At 39.2% G+C, this 21,644-nt stretch overlaps 1 protein-coding gene across 8 annotated transcripts in view; it reads right to left on the reverse strand.

Annotated features, from left to right (window-relative positions):
- Positions 1–21,644, reverse strand: part of caskin1 (CASK interacting protein 1) — a 138,161-nt gene that overhangs the window by 13,809 nt on the left and 102,708 nt on the right. For 5 of the 8 annotated variants that reach the window (XM_024261119.2, XM_024261123.2, XM_024261120.2 and 2 more), the window contains 8 exons: positions 21,440–21,544; positions 20,646–20,764; positions 16,052–16,133; positions 15,602–15,702; positions 10,836–10,946; positions 8,637–8,738; positions 6,192–6,330; positions 3,926–4,069 (listed from right to left, as the gene is read on the reverse strand). In XM_024261119.2, the coding sequence (XP_024116887.1) occupies positions 3,926–4,069; positions 6,192–6,330; positions 8,637–8,738; positions 10,836–10,946; positions 15,602–15,702; positions 16,052–16,133; positions 20,646–20,764; positions 21,440–21,544 (903 nt within the window). The remainder of the gene's footprint in view (positions 1–3,925; positions 4,070–6,191; positions 6,331–8,636; positions 8,739–10,835; positions 10,947–15,601; positions 15,703–16,051; positions 16,134–20,645; positions 20,765–21,439; positions 21,545–21,644) is intronic. The other 3 variants (XM_024261124.2, XM_024261121.2, XM_024261122.2) reach the window with 2 other exon arrangements.

Here is a 21,644-nt window from a genome sequence, read left to right on the forward strand (position 1 = left end):
TAAAAACACGGCGATGAACGACAACAAGTATTTTTTTTATTTCATTCACTAAAAGGGAGCATGTGGGTGACGTCACATCTCTGTCTGGGACTTGTGCAGCGCAGCTCGACTCAGGAGAGGGAGGAGTCTGTTCTGCGGTTAAAAGAAAAACCAGCAAATAAGCACCTGGACTTTTTTTTCTGTCTGAAAACACCACAACATAAATTCAAGTTTCTGTCACGGCGCTCACGAGACTTCAGGCTCCAAGCTGCAAAAGTGCGTCTGCAGATGAAGCGATGAGGAAAGGAGGAGCTGCTGCGCGATTCTGTATGACCCGCAATTTCTGAAGCGCTTTGACGCTGTGGGACCTCTCGGTGCGCTGGCTGTGGAGCGCTCAGATCAGACACTTCATACCGAGAAGCGGATTTATTTTGAAAAAAGTGTTTCCATTACAGTTTTGCGAAAAATGTCTATCGATACGCCCCAAATACCACCTTCTTCAAGCGCAAAAACTTTTTCTTTCGAAAAATGACAGTTTTTTCGAAACTGTGGTGTTTCCATTAGGAGAATTTATTATCCAAATTCCAATTTGCGAAATTTCAGAGTTAATGGAAATGCGACTATTGATTATCTCGTTAAGGAGAAATCGATTTAAAAGAAAAAGTGGGATAGGCCGATCCCATTTTTGGCTTCAGAAATAATGAACATCTATTTTTAAGATGTTTTAATTTTTAATTCTTTATAAAGGCAGGTGTGATTTAAAAAAATTGCATCACAATAAAATTAAAATTTCGAGCAGCTCACAAGTGAGTTGTGCTATTTTTAGAAGAGACCTGCGGGCGACTGATGAGGGGCGACGTGTTGGTTACCCCTGTTCTAGCCTATTCCTGGGGCGAGTTATGATTATTTAAAGAAATGGCCGCAATGTGCTACTCCACCACTAGGGGGAGCAAAGGAGAAGAAATACCGATAATTGGAGATCAAGGCCCAATCCGAATTCTTCCCTTCTCCCTTTCCCTTCATTTAGCCTTCCAAACGGAGAGTTTTGGTAAAATAGTGTCTCATATTTCAGATGTCACTTTCATCGATGACATCACCAATAATCGCTGGTCCACTAGCGTTATCGTGGAGTTTCCTGCACTTGAATAAAGATAACAACAGCAGTTTTATAACTTTAAAAAGGTCATGCTACAACAAAAAGTCATTACTTACATTTAAATGCAAGCATCTGTGCTTCAGAGCGCACCAATGTGAAGAAAAGCGCTTCTCAGCGCCTTGTTGTTTACCCTCCGCTTGGAGGGGGAAATTTAAAAAATAAGTTTCTCTGACACGACTTAAACTGCCCCTTCAAATGGAGGGGAAGGGATAAAGGAAGAATTCGGATTGGACCCAAGAAATAAACAGCATTTCTTTGCAAGCGAGTGGCACATCTGGGCAAGATGCTGTTTGGTTCCCTGCTAGCCTCATCGCTAAACGATCAGGTGTGACACCACTATCACTAAAATATCAGGCTACTATGTTGTTTGAGGCATTTTTTCCAACTGAGAAAAACAAAACAAAAACAAAGCTTCAGATAACAAGTTGACCATAGGCTGTTTTGCTATTATGTCATTGGTCCGGCCCACTGGAGATCAGACGGGTTGAATGGGCCCCTGAACCAAACTGAGTCAGAGAATTTATGGAGGATAAGTAGGATACAGTGGTCCCTCGTTACATAGTGATTCACCTTTTGTTTACTCGCTGTTTTGAAAATTGCTTTCAGAGCAATTTTGTATGTTATTTTGTCAGTGTGCTGTGTTCTGCATTGTAATTGGTTGTTAACCTCGTCAATCAGTCACCACTGTGCCGCTACTCCTTTATAGACTGCTTTAAGTTAGCTATATTTACATGAATCTTCTTTCATGAACAAAACATGTTTTTCTACAATGGTTTGAACTTTGAGAGTTTAAAGTCCCACTCCAACCTTATTACTTTTTTTTAATCGCTCCCAGTATTCTTTTAAGTATGACGCCTGGTTCACACCGCAGGCGGCAGTCTTGGAAGCGGCGTGGAACAGAGGCTGCTGCCTTGTTACCCTTTATGGTACAGTTCACACCAGATGCGGAGCGCCGCGGTCCCCCGCGGCCGGCTCGCGCCGTGCAGCAATCGTTTCGACAACTGGTTTATTTTTTACGTGAGTGATCTGCCTAAATTACACCTAAGACTCACAAGAAAATCCAGTGAATTTTACAAAATGTAAGCAATTTTTCACAATAAAATACAGCGATTATTATTATAACAAATGCGATTAACCAGGCGTAACTGTGCGGTTCTAAGCCAAAATCAAAAATACTTTTTTTGGTTTTTAAGACATATTTTATGCCCAGCAGCAGTAACTGGTTAGATATACAATTCTGGTTTTAGGCAGGACTGTTCAAGAGTACCTAGTAAAATGGTGGAAAGACCTTATGGAGCTGATGGATGTCCAACAGAAGTTGTATTTTATCTAAAGGGCGAAAGTCGACTTTTATGTTATTATTTGTTGTTTATATTATTATTATTTTTTTTAACTTTTATTTTATTATTATTATTTTTAACCAACAGTGTGCAAAGCGTGCAGCTGTTAGATCGGCGTAATAAAACTCCGTCTCTAAAAAAAACGTATTTGAACATTCTGTGATTATCATTTTATGGAAATAAAAGAAAAATATGGCAATTATTTGTAGTTTTTGTACAAAAGCGATCTTTTATTTCAATAAAAATGCAATCTCTGACAGCTTCAACACAGAACAGAGTTGTCTGCTGTTTGAAATCCATGAGGAAACTGATCGTTGTTTTGTTTTGGGACGTGGACTGGCAAATTTTCTAGAATAACGAGCACCGAAAGTCCTGCCCACCGCCACTGTTACGAGAGGCGAGCAGTTCAGAGTGGACAGCTCCACCTGAGAGCAGATTCCAGGCTGGCCGACCTGAAACCCAGCTGGATCAAACTTCTCCAAAAAAACTATTGATCATTTTTTACAAACACAATAAGGAAAACTTAATTAAAAATACAGAACTCCTTTAATAAAATTAAAAATTAAACTTGAGAAGTTTGCTCTTTTTTTAAAAGATAAAATTTCCGCTTTAAATTAAATACTACTTCCGTTGGACATCCATAGACATCCGGTCTATCCACCATTAAATCCGCCACTCTACCTGCGCCCCCTTCCTCTCCCCGTCGCTGGGAGCTCTGTCCAGCCCACTCACGCACAGCTTTAAGTTTTTCTAGCATCCGGTTTTCTGATCCAACACGATTTGGATTAAGAAATACCCAGAAACACAGTTTTAATTGTAAATTCTTTTATATATATCTATTTATATATAAGTCCTCTATTATGAGAAAAATGCTACAAGAACATGTAAAAAAACACAGAGTGGGTTTTAAACAAGAGAAAAAAGCGTGAAAATGTTCATGTCTGTCTGAGAAAAGTGTCTAAAGTGTGTAGTGAGGAGTTTTATAGCCTTAAAACAGAATTGTAAAAAAAAGAAGACTAGGAGATTTTGCTGATTTTACCTTTCACAGATTATCTTTAGAATGTAACCCCTGCGATAAACAAGAGGACAGTGTATTTTATGCTGTATTTGAATGGGACAACTCCTAATCATCAGATTAAAAGTCTTCATATGATGCTTCAAATGCTTCAGAGTACTGAAGAGAACTGGTGGAATAAAGTATATTTTAACAATTGTCTTCATCTTCATTGGCTGCTTGACACAAGAATTCAATCAATTATTGTATTATAAAGCCTTAAACAATCGTTAATACCTAAAATATAACATTTTCTAAAGTGAATATTTTGTCTGGGATGTTAGGATCACAAGTTGTAGGTAGAGTTTTCAAACAGGAGGCGAGTACAATAGTCCCCTTTGACTGAATGGAGCTGAATCCTTCATTCAGTCATTGCTGAGGCGTAGTTTTTCTTACCTTCTGGGGGAGGGCTGTCAATAGACATGACTTCCTGCTGTTGTGTGATTGGTGGAGGCTTTTTCCTCGGAGAGCCCCTCCCATCTGTCACGCGCTGTAGCTCCGCTAACTTCTTCACTGCCAGCATCAACTTCTTTTGGTGACCTGCAGCAGCGACAGAGTCAGCTTAGAACAATACATTGACTGAAAACAAATCAGATTTTGTTCCTGGAAATCAGAAATAAACTTCTAACACCACAACAAATTTGTTCTTTTGAAGTAAAATAGGTAAAACACCAGATAACATGTACTGTTCAACTCTGGTCCACCAGATGTTACCTGTTTATAAGATTTTATAGTGAACGGGTTCCCTTTTACTGTAACTCTGCCACTTTTAGAATTTGTTTCAAAACTTTCTTTCCCCCAAAGTCTTTATCGTGGTTGCCCTTGGAAATGTTTGGTAAGTCTTATCAGCTCTGAGGCAAAAGCTAAATAATATTTTAAAGCCCTGTAAGTTGTTCTTTATGGAAATGTATTTCCTTTACCCAATGCTAACATTTTTGGCTAATTTGTTATCAACTGGTATTTTTAGGCTATTATAGAGTTTAGCTTCTGTTTTAGCAACAGGCTAACATTTTTGACTAATTAAGTTTTGTGAGGTATTTTGGGCTATTTTGGAGTAAAACTAGTATTTAAGCAATGCGTTAGCTTGTAATTTGGCATCTACTGAGGTTTTTATGCTAATATGGATTTTAGCTCATATTTTAGTAACATGCTAATATTTTTGGGTAATTTGTTAACTACTGAGGTTTCATAGGCTAATTTAGTGTTTAGCTTCTATTTGAAGAACATACTAACGTTTTTGGCTAATTTGGTTTACTGAGGAATTTTAGGCTGTTTTGGAGTTTAGCTAATATTTAAGCAACGAGCTAGCTTTTTTAGCTAAATTTGGCAATTGACATCTAATAAGGTTTTTTGGGCTAATTTGGAGTTCAGTTCATATTTAAGCCACACACTAAATATTTTAAGAAATTTTACTACAATTTTTTTAGAAATTTAGATCAAATTCGGCACTCTTTCATAGTTCTTTAGCAAAATGTAAATTCTTTTAGCAATTATAACATTTTTGCAAATAGATTTTGCATTTTCAGCAAATCTCTGCATCAGTTAAAGTAAATTGCATTGCCATTTTCAGCAAAAAGCTTCAGGATCTTCAGAAACTACTTTCAGCAAAATGCAACTTTTCTACTTCAATCTTGTTTTAATACCAGAAACTAATGAAGGACAAAGGAAGCATGATTTTTTAAAAGTTTAATACATTATCATCTTAATTGTCTTTATCTTTAGTTAGTTTAAAGCTAATGAGGGTTAAGATGTGTGTTTTAAATCTACTTTGTGCATGACCCGATTAGTCGACTAATCAGAAAAAATAATCTGTGATTAATCGACTATTAAAATAATCGTTTGTGGCAGGCCTACAGAGGGGACCCTACGGGGACGTCCATATTTGACGAGTTGGAAGTGAGAATGTGTTGGTTTTTCACCTTCACATTGAAATGCTTGTCTGAACTTAACGAGATCCGATGACGTTTCAGTGTCCCAAAAGCTGCTCAAAGCACTTGCATGTAACCATTTGCTGTAGCATTAGGATTTTCTGCTCTCAATAATCTTATTATTTCAACAGCTGGATCTCTCAGACTCACAACAACTCTGTGTTTCTTGACACTCTCACTGCATTGCCATTTCTCCTACATATGTGTGGTTTGTTCGGCCCATGTATTATATTCCTCTTTCCTAACATCCTGAGCTTTCTGTGTCTTTGAATACCAGCAGGGGTGGCGTTGCATTTACCCACAAGTGAGCTGATAGCGTCAAAGTCCCATTAGTTGTTACACAGCTAGGTGTGGGAAATTTGTTCTCCGGATTTGACCCATCCCCTGGGGAAGTGGTGAACTGCAGACACTGCTGCCTTCTGGACAAACAGTGTCAAACAGGGAGGCATTGAGTCCCATGTTTAGAGTCTTTGGTATGACTCGGCCTGGATTTGAACTCACGACTTTTCAGTCTCAGGGGGGACACTCTACCATAAGACCACTAAGCTGGTGGTAGCACTAATCAAAGTAGCATTTCCATCCAGTGATGAAGGGTTCAACCTTGGTCACAAAATGCAGACTACACCACCAGATGAACATTTAAGGATTTATTAAAATGTGAATTCTCACATTAGCACAATGTGAGAATATATTTTGGGGCCCACTGAATGTCTGAGTAACACCTACAAACATACCTAGTTTGGTGATGCCAATCTCCTGCAGGTCTTCCCAGGTGATGTCTGTGATGAAGTCGATGTTTTCGTAGCCATTCTGAACCAACACCTGGTGGTACTGACTGAGCCCGATGGCAGACAGCCACTCCTCGAGGTTGTTCTGTCAGAAAACCAGAGGTATGTGCTCACTGAATGTCTGAGAAAGACTCCAGAACAACATTTCATCCATTTGAAGGTCAACACGACTCACAATAAGTTAGGGATGTTGTTATGTATATGTGTGCTTTTCCCATTTGGTCTGAATTTCAATGAAATACAAATAAGATCCCATTGAAACGACTAATTATAAATGAGAAGAACCCTTCTTTTTTAATAGCTTTGTATTCATTACCCCAAAAATTAAGGCAATAAAAAAGTAGCTCCAAATAATCATTGATCATGTCAACAGCTGGTATTTCCACCATCTTTTGGTCTTCACTAGACTCATGATGTTGTTCTGAGGCGTTCCACTTTTCCACTGGTGCTACAAGCAGTCCTGCAGGTCACTTAGGGGTCAGATCATCCAGTCTCTGCTTCAGCAGGTCCCAGACATGTTCTTTGTGGTTCTGGTGAAATGAGACACTCCCACTTCTGAAGCCCTGACTCCATGTGGTGGAGTGTTATCATCCATTAAAAGGAAGTTCGGGGTGGTCTTGTGAAATTGAGGATGATGATGGTTCTATGATGTCTCTGAGGTAAGAACCTGCAGTGACTGGACCATCTACAACACATGTCAAAGTCAAGGCCCGGGGGCCAGATCTGGCCTGCCGGGTAATTCTATCCGGCCTTCAAGATCATTTTATTTTATTATTAATGGCCTGATGTTATCTTACACTTATTTTTAACTTGTATAATTTTGACAAAACATATTTTTATGGACAGTAAAATATTGAAAGTTATTTAAGGTTTAAGTTGATTTATTCTGGAACAATATTCCTGCCTTTTTATTATTCATAATTATGTTAAAAGTTATGGTTTTAAAGTTTTAAAAATTGTTCTTCTGCTAACTTTTTGGACAATTTGGGGATTTACTAAAACTTTTTATGCTATTTTGGAGTTAAGCTAGTATTTTTAGCTACATATGAGCTATTTTGGCTAATTCAAGCTTTTTCCGTTTTTTTATGCTATTTCGAAGTTTAGCTATTTGCTGTTTTAGATAATTTAGGCTTTTTCCGTTTTTTTGGCTATATTGAATATATATATATATATATATATATATATATTAGTTATTTTGTTTTGGCTTACCTAAGTTTTTTAGGATAATTTGGCATTTAGCTCATATTTTAGCTGGCTATCAGCTTTAGCATTTTCATCTATCAGCTTCAGCATAATTAGCTATTAATTTCAGCATCTTCAGCTATCGTCACTAGCATCTTTAGAGGTCAAATTCAGCTTACAGCATTGACACTAGCATTATCACAGGTAATGCTATTTATCTAGTTCATGATTTGGTTAAAAAGTTACAGTTTTAAAGTTTTAAAAATGTAGTTTTAGAGTGTTCAATAAATGTTTATCCTGTTCGGCCCGCGACCGAAGGTGTGTTTTGGATTTTGCCCTCTTGTGCGATTGATTTTGACACCCCTGATCTACAAAAACCAAATCCGTTTTTCTCAGACTGGTGATGTCTTTTCAGACTGTTGTACCTCCTCCACCGAAGCCAACCCTGAAGACTATGTTGACCCCCCACTTCTCCAGCAACACTGACCACAATCATTTCAGTTGAAGATGACCCAACACTCCTCAGTGAACAGGACGGTAGAGCGTTGCTGTCTCGTCCAGATCACATGGTCTTGTACTGTAAACGTTCACGGTTGTGTCTTGATGTGAGTGGAGTCACCTGTAACAGTCATTCCAGTCAAAGTGGTGGATGTGGTTGTGAATGGTTTGTCTGTTATCCCTAGTATCCTCACATCTGGTAAATGACCTGCAGCTGTGTGGCGTTAGATAAACCATGTCAGAGGTCAGAGGTCCTCAGGTTCTGGTCATGGTTGTGGTCTGTCACTGATGGGGATCCACTCCTGATCTGATACAAACTCTGACAGTAGTTCTGAGTCTTGATGCAAATCTACTGATGACACTTTGAGAAATTACTAATTACTAATAGAAAAATCATCTTTTTATGCCCACAGATTATTGACACTGATACCACATTGAAAATGTTTTTCTTTTAGATTTTTATGGTTTTGGCCCCAATAAGTCAGACACACTGTACACAGAGAGACTCTTACATGGAAAACACAAAATGAAGTGTGCCCGTCACCCCAATACCCTCCCCTCCTTATCTTGAAAATCTTTGAAGTGAGTCAAACACTGTTTATGACATCCACTGAGTTCTTCTCAATATCCCAAACTTATTGTGAGTGGTGAATTTTCCTACAGATCAGGGTTATGGTGATTTTGTGTGCATCTGTGTGGAGTTGAACTCACAGGTTTCTGCTCAGGCAGCCATTCTGTGACGCTAAGTTTGTTAATCTCTGTTGCGATCTTCTTCCTGTGACCCGGTTTGGTGATCCCGATTGCTGTCAGGTCCTACACACAAGGAAGCACACGTGAGATGCTGTCTCAGGACATCCTGCATCCTGAACCCAGGAGAGTCTTTCTCCTTTCATTCACACTCAAACACACACCAAGGAAAACTGGCAGCACAAGAAAGAGTGAAACGTCGGATGAAAGCTTCTGCCAGCAGAGGAGAAGATGTGAATGTGTCAAAAAAGTGGAGAAAAAGCTAATGTTTGCAATGATAAAAAGACCAGAGCAACTCAACTTCATGCTTCATTTGTTTTAGTTTAAATGTATTGAACATGTTTTCACATTACTGTTATTACACCTTTCTCCTTCTGAAGTTACTGAAATTACATTGATCATGTTAACGGTTGAAAAGTTACACTAAATCAAAGAACATAAACACTGGGGCTCAGGTGTTAAAGAGTTAATTCTGGATGTCTTTAGTGATGTTGAAGGAATTTTGAGAGGCGCTCTGTCTGTGGTTCTTCGGTTGAGTGTTATTTCAAATATGCTAATGCAGCTAACGTGTGGCGGCATTGTACTGTGTTTTTGCTTGTTACTAACAAGGTACTTAGGTGTCAGCGTAGTCACAGTAATATTTGTTTCTGTGGTATCAGTCTGTTCTTTTACATTTTGGAAACAAGGTTGGGAGTTACAGATATGGTGAATATGCTAATGTACGGCTAACTTTAGGATGTCACAAGTTCTAGACTTATTGTAAACACAGGTAATAAAGTTTGAATCACTGTCTTATCTCTGACTCTTATTTTGCTTAATAGGTTCTACACATCTGTGAGCAACGTCTTGTTCTTTGTTTTTGTTACGTCCTGCTGCTGCTGCCTGATGTTTTTTCCATCCAGTCCTTCTGCTCACCTGGCAGGTGTGGCCACTGTCTGTTAATTGCCCCCTGCTGTCTATTTAAGGCAGACAAGGCCACACAAAGCCAGGCAGGAGCAGAGCAGAGCAGCAGGCTGGGTTTTAGTTGGTGTAGTGCTGGTTTGTTTTGGTCTCTTTTTCCCTCTTTGTTCTCAGAAGTCTTACTCTGCTGGGTCTTGATATGTTAGTTTGGGGTTAGACCTTGGTAGTCTTAGTTTGTGGCTTTGTTTATTTGTTTTCTTTAGCTAGTTTTGGTTAGTCAGACATTAGCAGGAGCTGCTGACTCAGACGGTCGACATGGCTGGATCAGCAGTCCATCCATCCATCTTCTTGACCGCTTCTTCCCTTTCGGGGTCGCGGGGGTGCCGGAGCCTATCCCGGCTACTGATCGGCGAAGGCGGGGTTCACCCTGGACAGGTCGCCAGTCTGTCGCAGGGCCTGGATCAGCAGTCTCCATGACTTATTTTATTATTTGGCCAAGGTTCCACTCCCTTTTGGTTTGTCTTTTTAGAGCCAGAACACTCATTGTACTTTTGTTTTCATTTCAGGACACAGGGTTTCCTTTATTTAACAAACTGTTCCTTTTATTTCTTATTGGTGTCCAGTTTTCGATATTGTCCTCTTTTGTGTTGTTCCCGTCCCGCCCCGAGCCGGATTTACCCCCAGGGCATGTACCAGTTTTTAAAATTTGTTTTTCGTTTTTTTTGTAAAGCACTTTAAGTAAAACATTTTTTTTTTTTGAAAAGTGTGATACAAATAAAGTTTGATCTGATTTAATTTACCTTATTGTTCAGTGCGCCATATATATGGCATATGTTCAAAAAGTGACTGTTAATTGTAAACACACCGTATAATCAGATATAGTGTGGAAAATACAGTATTTTACTTTGTTAAACGTTTAGATTCCACTTTCAGTTTAAAAGTTTTACCAAAGTTGAAAAAGTTTTCAAAGTCTGGTTGTAAAACACAGGTTTAATTAAAACTGATTTAAATATTCAAGACAAACTAGTTTTAGATTCCTGGTGTTGTGATCTCAGAGACCAGGACAGCACCAGCACAGGGGTAGAAGAGAAACCAGGGCAGGTGTGACAGGAAGCAGAGGTGGTTAAAGTGTTTTTTTAAATTATTTTACTTCATGCATAGAAGGACAGCACAGGGAGGGGAAAGGGGTGGGGAGAATCCACTGTGCTCGGTTAACGGGGGGTGAGAACTCTGGGACTCGGGGTCAGGGTTCAGATGCCTTACCTCCGGGGTCATTCGGCTAATGGTGGGCAAGTCATACCCAGCATTCAGGAAGTTTGGAGCGTAGACCTGCAGCTGAAAGTCGCTCAGCCATTGGACAACGGCCTCTGAGCTCTACAGGAGAGAAGACAGGGGGGACGTGGTCACTGACACAGTGTCTGCCTCCTCAACAGACACTTTTCATCAGCGGGGTCACGAAAGGTTTTGGAGGGGCTGTTTATAAAGTCGTTATTTTCAATGATCAATCGGAACTGGTCTGGACCCAGAAAGTTAGCCCTGGTGGATCCCATTTGGCTCTGGGGTGATAAGTGGTCTTAATTTGAGAGAATGAAGGACAAGACTTTAGTGAAAAACTTAAGACCATAGAGTGACAATACAAGCTAATTTGTATTTTTTTTAAATAAGATTTTTTTTTTTTGAATAGTTGCTCTTAGTAGCAGAATGCAGTCTGATATAAAGTAGACGGATATTCAGTCTTACAGCAGCCGTCCACGTCTGATGAATAGAAACTACATGAAGCTGCTCCTCATGGTTCTTCTGGTATAAACGAGTATTGGTCAAAGTGTAATCCAGTCACAGATTCTGCAGGTTTTTCCTCTTAAAATCTGAGTTTGGTTGGTAAAATCCATCATAGATACACTTCAACTGTGATAGAGATAATATAAACAAAGAATCTGCGATGAAAACAAGTATTTGGTCAACGAGAGAAGTTCATCTCAATACTCCATAATCTAAACCTGGTTGACAAAGGTCAAAGGTTTCCTGTAGGTCTTCAGCAGGTTTGCGCTGTTGCTGCTATTTTGGTCCATTCCTCCATGCAGATCTTCTCAAAAGCTGTGATGTTTTTGGGACTATTGCTGGGCAACACAGACTTACAGACAGCTTCTTTATTGGATTGAGGTCCAGAAACTAGAACACTCCAGAACCCTGAAATGCTTTTTACGGAACCACTCCCTGATGTGTTTTTGATTATTGTCATGCAGGAAGATTCCGACATTTTTCATGCTCCATATGCTCTCACTTATGGAATGAGATTTTTGACCAAAATTTCCCAGACATTGATCTATTCATCCTCTCTTTGATACAAATCAGTCATCTTGTTCCCTTTGCAGAAAAGTAGCCCCTAATCATGATGTTTCCACCTCCAATGCTTCACAGTGGGTGTGGCGTTCTTTGGCACAATGAGTGGCGTTTCCACCAAAGAAACCCATTCCGTTTTAACCTTCCACCTATCCTAATTCTGCTCTGGTCTCTGGAAAATCTTAGACAGGTCTGGACATGTGCTGGTTCATGCAGGAGGACGTTTGGGGAACTTCTTGGTCAATCCATATCCGCAGGTTCTGAGGCCTTGACGTGAATGTTGGCTGAATCCGAATTGGCTCCCTTCCCCTCTTGCTACTCCATAGGGCTCCAGTTGTTGGGGCATGGGGATAGGTATGAAAGAAATTCGGATTAGTTTGTTGTTCCTCTTCCTTCCTAATTTCAGATCCTGTGGACACTTCTTGGGCTCTGTGCTACAAGGTTCTGATGACACCAAGTTTGTGTTGTAGGTGGTGGTTGAAATCATTTAGGAGTACTGATCTGTCTGTGACTTCTTCTGTGAGGTACTGGATATCTTGTCTTAAGACTTTTCCAGTTGGCTCTTTAGGGTGTCTTCTGTGAAATGACCATTTCAGTAAAAAGCTGGATGCAATCCTTTTCTATAATGTTCTCTGCTCTGAGCATTTTTGGATCAAGTTGTTCTGTCTGGATCACAAGTTGGATTTGAGATGGTTCTCGTAATCTTCCAGTGTCCAAGCAGTGTTCTCCAGTCGTTGTACCAGCTAGACGATAATCTCTCACAAAATTGGAAGAAAAATCTCTGAGTAGATTCTTATTCATCCAGGTAGATTCCTTCAGAGTAGAATATGAAAACGCATTGAACTGGACTATTTTAACTTTTATTATTGAAGATATTTCTCCTCTTCTCTAGTATTTTTTCTCAAACTCTGAAGTGCAGTGGTAAAGTGCTTTTAGGCCTTAGGTTTCTAAGACATGTCTTCTCATACTTTAGGTCAGGAGATTAACAAAAAGTCCAATTGGTTTCAGGTTGTCTAAAGTTCTTTGTCCATGGCTGGGGGGACAGTTAGCTCTCACAGCTTTGTCTGCTACTCTGGGGCAAACCAGTTTGTTGGGTTTCATTGGAGGGATTTAGACATTTGGAAGATTGTACTTGAGCCAACCATTTCTACTATTATTTTTATTTATTTTACAACTCCATTTCTCCTTCTGGATAAGATACAGACTTAACTTTCTTTAAACAAGGGGTTTGTGTCCTTATTTATCAACACCGCTTCCCTGCGGTGTTGATAAATTTCCCTTTGAAATGATTGTTTCTTTACTTCATGTCAAAGAAGAAGTAACAGATTTGTGAGGACAGAATTCTTGTTTGTGATTAAGGAGGTGAGTTCTTATTTTCTGCACTTTTGTACAAATAGGACCTTTGAAAAATCAAACATTGTGATTTCCTGCATTAAATTATTTCCATTCTGTCTCTCACAGTTAAAGTGTATCTGTGATGAACATTACAGACCAAACCCAGCTTTAAAGGTGGAACATCCTGCCTCACTATATGCTAGATCAGGGGTATCAAATTCAAACACACCTTAGGATAAACATTTATCGAACACACTAAACCTACCTTTTTAAAACTTTAAAACAGTAACTTTTTACATAATTATGAACTAGATGTATATCATTACCTGTGATGATGCTAGTGTGAATGCTGTAAGCTGAATTCGGTCGCTGAAAATGCTGAAATTGATATCTGAAAACACTGAAGCTGATAGAGGAAAACACTGAAGCTGATAGCCATCTAAAATATTAGCTAAATGCCAAATTAGCCTAAAAAGCTAAAAACATATACTTGGTTAGTTAAAACAGCTAGCATTTAGTTGTAAAAGCAGCTAAACATCAAAATAGCCTAAAAAAATGAAAAAAAAGCCTAAATTATCCAAAACAGCTAGCCTGTCGCTGAAATATTAGCTTAACTCCAAAATTGCCTAACAAAATTGGAAAAACACAAGAATTAGCCAGAACAGCTAGTATGTAGCTTAACTATTAGCTGAATTTCAAAATAGCCTAAAAGTAGTAAATACAAAATAGTCCAAAAAGCTAGCAGAATGACAATTTTTAAAACTTTAAAAGAAATGAATAATAAAAAGGTAGGAATATTATTCCAGAATAAATCACTTTAAACCTTAAATAATTTTCAATATTTTACTCTCCATAAAAATATATTTTGTCTAAATTATACAAGTTAGAAATGAGCACAAGATAACATCGGGTCATTAATAACAATAAAATAAAATGACCCGGAGGGCCGGATAAAATTACCGTTTTGACTTTGACACATTTGCTAGATGCCTTTATTTGTTCTCCCGTTGTTGTTCACTTCAGGGGTCACCACAGCAAAACGTCTTTCACCAATCTGGACATTTGGTTTTAAGTCAGATTCCCTTCCTGACACATCCCGGTATTTTATCCGTGCTAGGGACCGGCACAGGTAAAAATGCTTCATCTGGTTACCTTTAGTGTTAATTTGATCAAATAAATCAGCTCTACATTAGATCATTTTACATGAATGTTTACAACTCCGGTCAGGGGCGGAGCTAGAACCTTTTATATATGGGGGAGGGAGGGGGCAAAGGAGAAGAGCAGAGTGGACGGCTATTAGAAATGAAAAGATTAAATATACATGTTTCAAACTGTTTTATTATTATTATTAATATTAAAAGAGCAGTTCTATTAGCTGAGGTTCTATAGCTAATGCTTAAAAAAGCTTGTTTTGAGGATTTCTCAACAGAATCAGCGAATTTATGTTATCGTGTAAGAACTTTACTGTTGTAAATTGATGCATTTTGGTTCAAAGCTGCTTTTTTGGAATTACTTTAATTGTGTAAATGGTTGTTACTTTAGTCAAAATAATGTAAACATTGGAGCTGGGATTGAATTGAGTCAAATCTACACCAATCTACCCCGGCGTTGGTGCTACTCTTTTCTCCGTCATCTTCCTCTCCTTCATGATGTCTGCTTCTCCATCTTTGAACACGTCCCTCGTGGGGGAAGGATCAGAGGACAGTCCAGTGAGGAATCCGGACTCCACAGTGGCTAACAGATGGTCATTAGACCATGCTTTACATAGCAGCACACACATAAACTGCAGGCACTCTCATCATGACCACCTGCCGTTCAAAGATGCTCTGCGGTGAATCGATCTCAACGTTCAAATCCAAAGCTCGATTTACGTTTTTTCCTAAATGTCATTTTATTGTGAAGGATTTTAAGAGAAGATTTGACATCTTTGCCATGCTGGGATCGTACTCCCACACCCCAACACACCTGGAGTGAGATTGTGGTTTTTGAGATCTAACCCAGAGGAAAGAAATAAGTAAGAAGCTGCAATGGAGGAAGAGAAGCTGCAACCAAAAGGAGTGGGTGATGAGGAAAAGAAGTCTCAAAAATGAAAAACGGACAGCATACTCTCTCTCTGCTGGCTGCACAGGAATCACCAAACCCAGTCACACACTCACCGTGTCGTGGCTGCATCCAAACACTCGCAGCACGGACGAAGCCAGCTGTGAGAGGAACCGCTGGGACATCATTGTGTGTGTGTGATTGTGTGTGTGGTTAAGAGAGGCTGAGCAAATACATTCTCTTTCGATGGAGGCGACTGTGTGCACGAGAGGAGCGCTTTTACACTCAGTCTGAGGGTAGAGGGACCGTCCTACCTTCCCGTCCCCTGGGCCCTCCCCCTTCCTGGTTGCCGTGGCATCATAAGGCGGCGCTTCGTGCAGCGGACAACCCGATTGGCTCGATGTCCGAGTGGAGGCTGTTCGGAAAACACCATTGGTCACTTTGGCAGATCAACAGATCAGTTGAGTCAGATTGTCTGAACCCTCTCAGATGATTTCTGCTCCGTCTCTATCAGCGCTCTGACCGACAGCCAATCACACGTTTGCTTTCTGAGAGACTAAAACACAGTGAGCCAATCACACCCTTCTGCGCCTCCTCCCACATCTCCTGCTTTACCATCTGTCTGCAGAACCAGCCAAGATCGGTGTGTGAAAAACTCACCACCACACTTTTTAAAGTTGACTCATACTTTTCAAATTGTCTTTTTTTCCAACCTGTTTTTATCTTTTAAAAAACCAAGCAGCTCGATGTTCCACCTGTCTTACCTGCAGGCTGGTCCACAGACATGGACTGTTCCATCAGATGCTCCTTGGCTTTGGCCGACTGCGACAACACCGTGGCCAGAAGCTGAAATGACACGAAGTTGGATTTCCATGAGTATTTTCATTTACTCTTTTGTAGTGATTTGGTACAACATAAATAACTGAGAAACAGAGAATTCAAGCTCCAAACAAATGTCTCTTACTGAGCTGTTGCAGTGGAGCATGAGAGTAAGTGTGATAAAAATCTACACAAGTGTGTGCACAACAGTGATCTGAACAGGTGAGACACCATATCAACAGCTGGTTTGTGTGTCTGTAGAAAGTCAAGGCCCGGGGGCCGGATCAGGCCCGGGGGCCGGATCAGGCCCTCCGGGTAATTTTATTTTATTGTTATCAATGGCCCGATGTTATCTTGTGCTTATTTCTAACTTGTATAATTTTTACATAATATATTTTTATGGAGAGTAAAATATTGAAAGTTATTTAAGGTTTAAGTTGATTTATTCTGGAATAATATTCCTGTCTTTTATTATTCATAATTATGTTAAAAAATTACAGTTTTAACATTTTTAAAAATTGGAATACTGCTAGCTTTTTGGGACTATTTTGGCATTTACTAAGATATTTTAGGCATTTTTGGAGTATAGCTAACATTTCAGCTACATGCTAGCTGTTTTAATTTAGGCTTTTCTTTTTAAGTTTTTGAGGCTGTTTTGGAGTTTAGCTAATAGCTACATGCAGCTGTTTTGGCTAATTTGGGCTTTTTTCTAATTTTTGTGGCTATTTGGAAGTTAAGCTATTTTTCAGCAACATGCTAGCTGTTTTTTGTTTGTTTTTTTAGGCTAATTTGGCATTTAGCTAATATTTTAGCTGGCTATCAGCTTCAGGGTTATTTAGCTATTAGCTTCAGTGTTTTCAGCTATCAATTTCAGCATCTTCTGCTATCAGCACTAGCATCTTCAGCAACCAAATTCAGCTTACAGCATTCACACGAGCATTATTGCAGGTAATGTTATATATCTAGTTCATAAATATGTAAAAAAGTTACAGTTTTAAAGTTTTAAAAATTTTGTTTTTAGTGTCTTCAATAAATGTTTATCCTGTTCGGCCCGCGACCTAAAGTGTGTTTAGGATTTTGGCCTCTTGTGTGATTGAGTTTGACACCCCTGATGTAGAAAGACCCAACTCTTTTGATAAACATTTGACACTAATGATGATAAATCTCCAGCAACTTGTTACTTTTTTGTTATGATCTGGGTGAATACACCTAAAAATATGTTTTGGTCTCATGGCTCTAATATTTCTCTTGTCATATATCAGATGATTTAACATGAAATAATCATGAAATTAAATCAATTATAACATTTCTCTTTTTTTAAAAAGCAGGGGATATCGACTAACTCCAGAGATCCCATGGTGTCAAATGTGGCCGCAGTTTTTTATTCTTCTAAAATATATTTATTCTTTTATGTCATTTAAAAAAAATGTTTTCTTTAGTTTAATGAATAAGTGAACAAGAAAACAAACACAAAACTAGTTGCATTAACTTTAAAAACCCATAAGTAAATTGTTCTTGGGTTTTCTAGGGTTAAAAATGAAAAACATGTTGTTCCAGCACATTTATAGAAATGACAAACATAAAAAATCCTTACAATTGGAACAAGCATTTTTCTTATTCTCCTAAAAAGCTTACAGGTTTGTAATTTCTCTTTTTTTCAAATTGATTTAGGTGTGACATAAAGTTTAGAAAACCTGTTAAGTTTTACTATGATTGTACAAAACAAAAACCTTGAGACATCCACTGATGGTGCAGAGATGTTTAGTGACAGTGAAACAAACTTGTGTCTGGGTGAGATGTTAGTGATGTGTACTTCCAAGTGAAAATTGAATGGAAAAATATGGTTACTCGTTCCAAGTTATCTTAAATGATATTAACCTTAAACTGTCAAAAATGTGCTCCAAGATCAAATGTGTTAAGGCTGTAACAGTTTGGTGAATGTAGGACCAAAACGTTTTAGAAAAATCCTAAAACAAACACACAAAAAAAACATTCTTTTGTGCCAATCCTGACAGCTTCACCAACACCAATACAACAAAAATCTGTTGGAAATGTATTTTTTGGTTAGTTTTTCTCTATTTGCATTCATTTCTGCCTTCAGCTGTAATTTCTACAACCTTTTCTCAGTGTAGTTCACTGATTTTCCTCCCGCAATAAATTAGTTATTATTTATTTATTAATTATGTTTTAGGGGTGTAACGATTTCTTATCATTCAATTTCGATAATCGATTTCTATGCCTACGATCCAACCAGATTGATCCGTCTGAAACAGAATCAAATCTATCTATACCATTGAAAATTGTTTCAAAATAAATAGAATAGATTTTTTTGACAAATCAAACAGAATTTACAAAGTGATGTGACCATAGAGTGAGGTTGAATGTTCTAATAATCATTATTCTGATGTGGAAAAAGAACTGAACTTTATCAAACTAAAATGTGAATGGATTTGACATTCATTCTTGTTTACTTATTTGTTTTTACACATATTTTATTTATTATCTTAAAGAAAAAAATGCAAAACTTCAGCTGCACTGTTCACTACCAGGTATTTATCTCTGAGTCACACTGGTGGAAGTTTGGAATAAAGATGTCCTGGATCGATTTTAGGTCGGTGAGTCGGATCCAATTGGATTTTTCACAATAAACCAACATTGATGATGAATCAGATTAGCAACCACAAATTATGACATGGATCGAATTGTTGTTAAAATGAATCGTTACACTCAAATTAGATCCCTGGTAGTTTTATGAGACCAAAGGTGATGTTACATGTAATTCCAGCAGGTTCTGAAGCTGAGGAAAGCAGCGTTGCACGGACATGCAACATTTTAAAGTCGTGAAGTCTTTGTGTAATTAAGTAACATAAACGACGTGGAGAAAAGCAGCTTTTCAAAACTTGACTTTATGTTTACGTTGGACACATGGTGTGAAGCTGCTTTCTCCATCACAGTCAGCTGATTTAACACGATTAGGTAAACACTTCACTACTGTAAAGTGCTCCATACCATCCAACACATTCTCATCTCCAACTCGTCACATATTGACGTTTGGTTAAGGACCCCTCCGCGTCACTTTTTCATGTTTTGGGTGTCTCCAACACAGTAATTTTTGACATATTGGCTGTTCGTAAAATCCTAAGTCAGCAACTCTCAGAACGCAGTAACGGATGCAGTACCAGTACCCTAGCTTTAACCCGGTACTGGTTCGAGTCCTGTACAGCGTCCGGTTTGCGCCTGGCACCGCGTCTGGTACAGGTTTGGGTCAGTACCGCAACTAGTCTGGTGTCGGGTTGAGGCAGGGTTCTGCAACCTTTAACGCTAAAAGAACCATTTGGTCTAGTTTCTTAAAGACCAGAATCAAACAAGAGCTGCAAAGTCCCACTTAGTGATAAATGCACAATATTTATGCTTTTTTGGCAACTAAGCACTTATTTATAAATTTAGTTTTTAAATATTGCAATAATTGAGTTACATCAGTGAATACATATTTCTACATATAACAGTTGTAACTTATTTTAGTCTTGACAGCAGCGCACACGAGTTGCGAATAAAACCCACCCCCTGTCAAAAAGCTCCTCCTGCTGCAGCAGCTTTACTTGAAAAAGGAAGACAGTCAAACATGATGTTTTTCTCATTAGGATTTTGGTGTGCTTCTTTTCCTTTTAATCTTAAAAATAAACATTTTAGTAGAATCTATTTATTAAAAAAAAAAGCTCAAAACATTTAAAATAACCTGAGATTTTTATTGAACACCCACAACTCTAAATCATTTTCTATCATTTTAAACCACTTTTGCTCAAAACGTTAACCACTTTAGTACAATTCAACCAAATAAAAAAACTTTTAGAGACTTTTATGTGACTAACTATAAATTAAAAGCACAAATTTAAAGAACATTTCTACATCATTTTTGACAGTAAATTAAAGATTTTTTGCTTAGATGCTTAAGATGTTAAAAATCTAAACAGAAATGATAAAACTTAAAAAACTAATCTATTATTTATTCAATTGTTAGCATGTTTCATTAAAGTTAGAGAGATAAAATAAAGAGCCACATGTGGCTCCAAAGCCTCAGGCTGCAGACCCCTGGGTTAGGGTACTGGTATGTGGTACTGGACCGGTTCTGGTTCGCAGCCCGGAGGCTGGGGACCCGTGATTTCATGGGAACAGCCAGTATGTCAAAAAATGACGAGTTGGAGACACCCAAAACATCAAAAAGTGACGAGGGGTCCTTATTCATACGTCAATACGTGCGGACTAGGGAGTGAGAATGTGTTGTACCAGCAGAATTTGTAGTAATTACGTCAATTTTGAAATTTTTGTTAGTTCAAAGAGCTCTAGTGTTAAAGTGTTAAAGAGCAAACAATAACTGTTCTTCAATAAGTAAAACGTGATTTTTGATTCTTCCCTTTTCACGCGCTCACATTTATACATTTTTAGCTGGATCGACCTCACTTTAAGAGACAAATAGCACCATAAAACGACACCAAGTGATGCTAAGACTGTAGTTAGGTGGGTTTTCAGTTTGTGTGGTACCTTAACACCCTCTGCTTGAGCGTGGAGAATGTGTGGAGCGCTGCCGGCGCTCTGACCGCTGCCCGAAGACCTCAAGCTGGTCACACTTCCAGAGCTTCCCACGCTGCTGCGGTCTCCACCTGTATCAAGCAGACACACACAACCACCCAACAACATCCACATGCAGCCACAGGCCATCCATCCACCCAAACAATATGTGCGTTTTTTGTCAAAACAACAGTACATCCAGTCACACAGACACACAAACACACACACACAGCGGTTTAGCTGATTTCCAATAGAAGACTGTGAAAACTCTCCACTGAAATGCACTGGGCAGCGTGTGAATGGATGGACAGGACGGAGAGACAATCTGACGGACGACTGAAGGACGAACTCAAGAGTGGAGTAAAGACATGCCGCTCACTTCTGCATTCATTACACAACAACCCTTTCCTCCTCAGCTCCCCCACATGAAACATCCCAGTAAAACCAGTTGCAAGTCACACACGCACACAGACTGTAGACCGATGCGGATGCCTGCAGCCTACACATGAGGCTACTGAGTTCAGCTGGGTTCAGATGAGGGATAAGCATAACATGGGAGGCTGTCAGGAGCAGGTCAAAGAGTATCTGAGAGCCCTCAGACATAAACTGGCTCAAAGCAGCACATCGGCAGGTTCTGCTCGCTATCCCACAGGCACGGAGGTGCCGGGCGGAACAGATTTTGCCTGCAGACGTCAGATACTGTTTGGCCCCTGGTCAGACTCTAAGGAGTCAGCGGTCGAGGGCTCAGCGCAGCGCAGCTTAGTTACCTGCCACGGGCTTGCGCAGAACCCAGATTTCTTCATTGGAGCCTCCATGGGGCCCGCTGGATGGAGTGGGAGAACTGTGAGGACTTGCCTCTGAGCCTCGACAACCTTCAACACAGAACACCACCATTAACGCTCGCCTACCCTAAACTGACCCCGAGGAGCTGCTGTCCCATTGGAGACGGGGCCCAAAGAAGAAGATTCTGCC

The sequence above is a fragment of the Oryzias melastigma genome, linkage group LG8 (assembly GCF_002922805.2).
Source record: "Oryzias melastigma strain HK-1 linkage group LG8, ASM292280v2, whole genome shotgun sequence".
Classification (NCBI taxonomy): domain Eukaryota; kingdom Metazoa; phylum Chordata; class Actinopteri; order Beloniformes; family Adrianichthyidae; genus Oryzias; species Oryzias melastigma.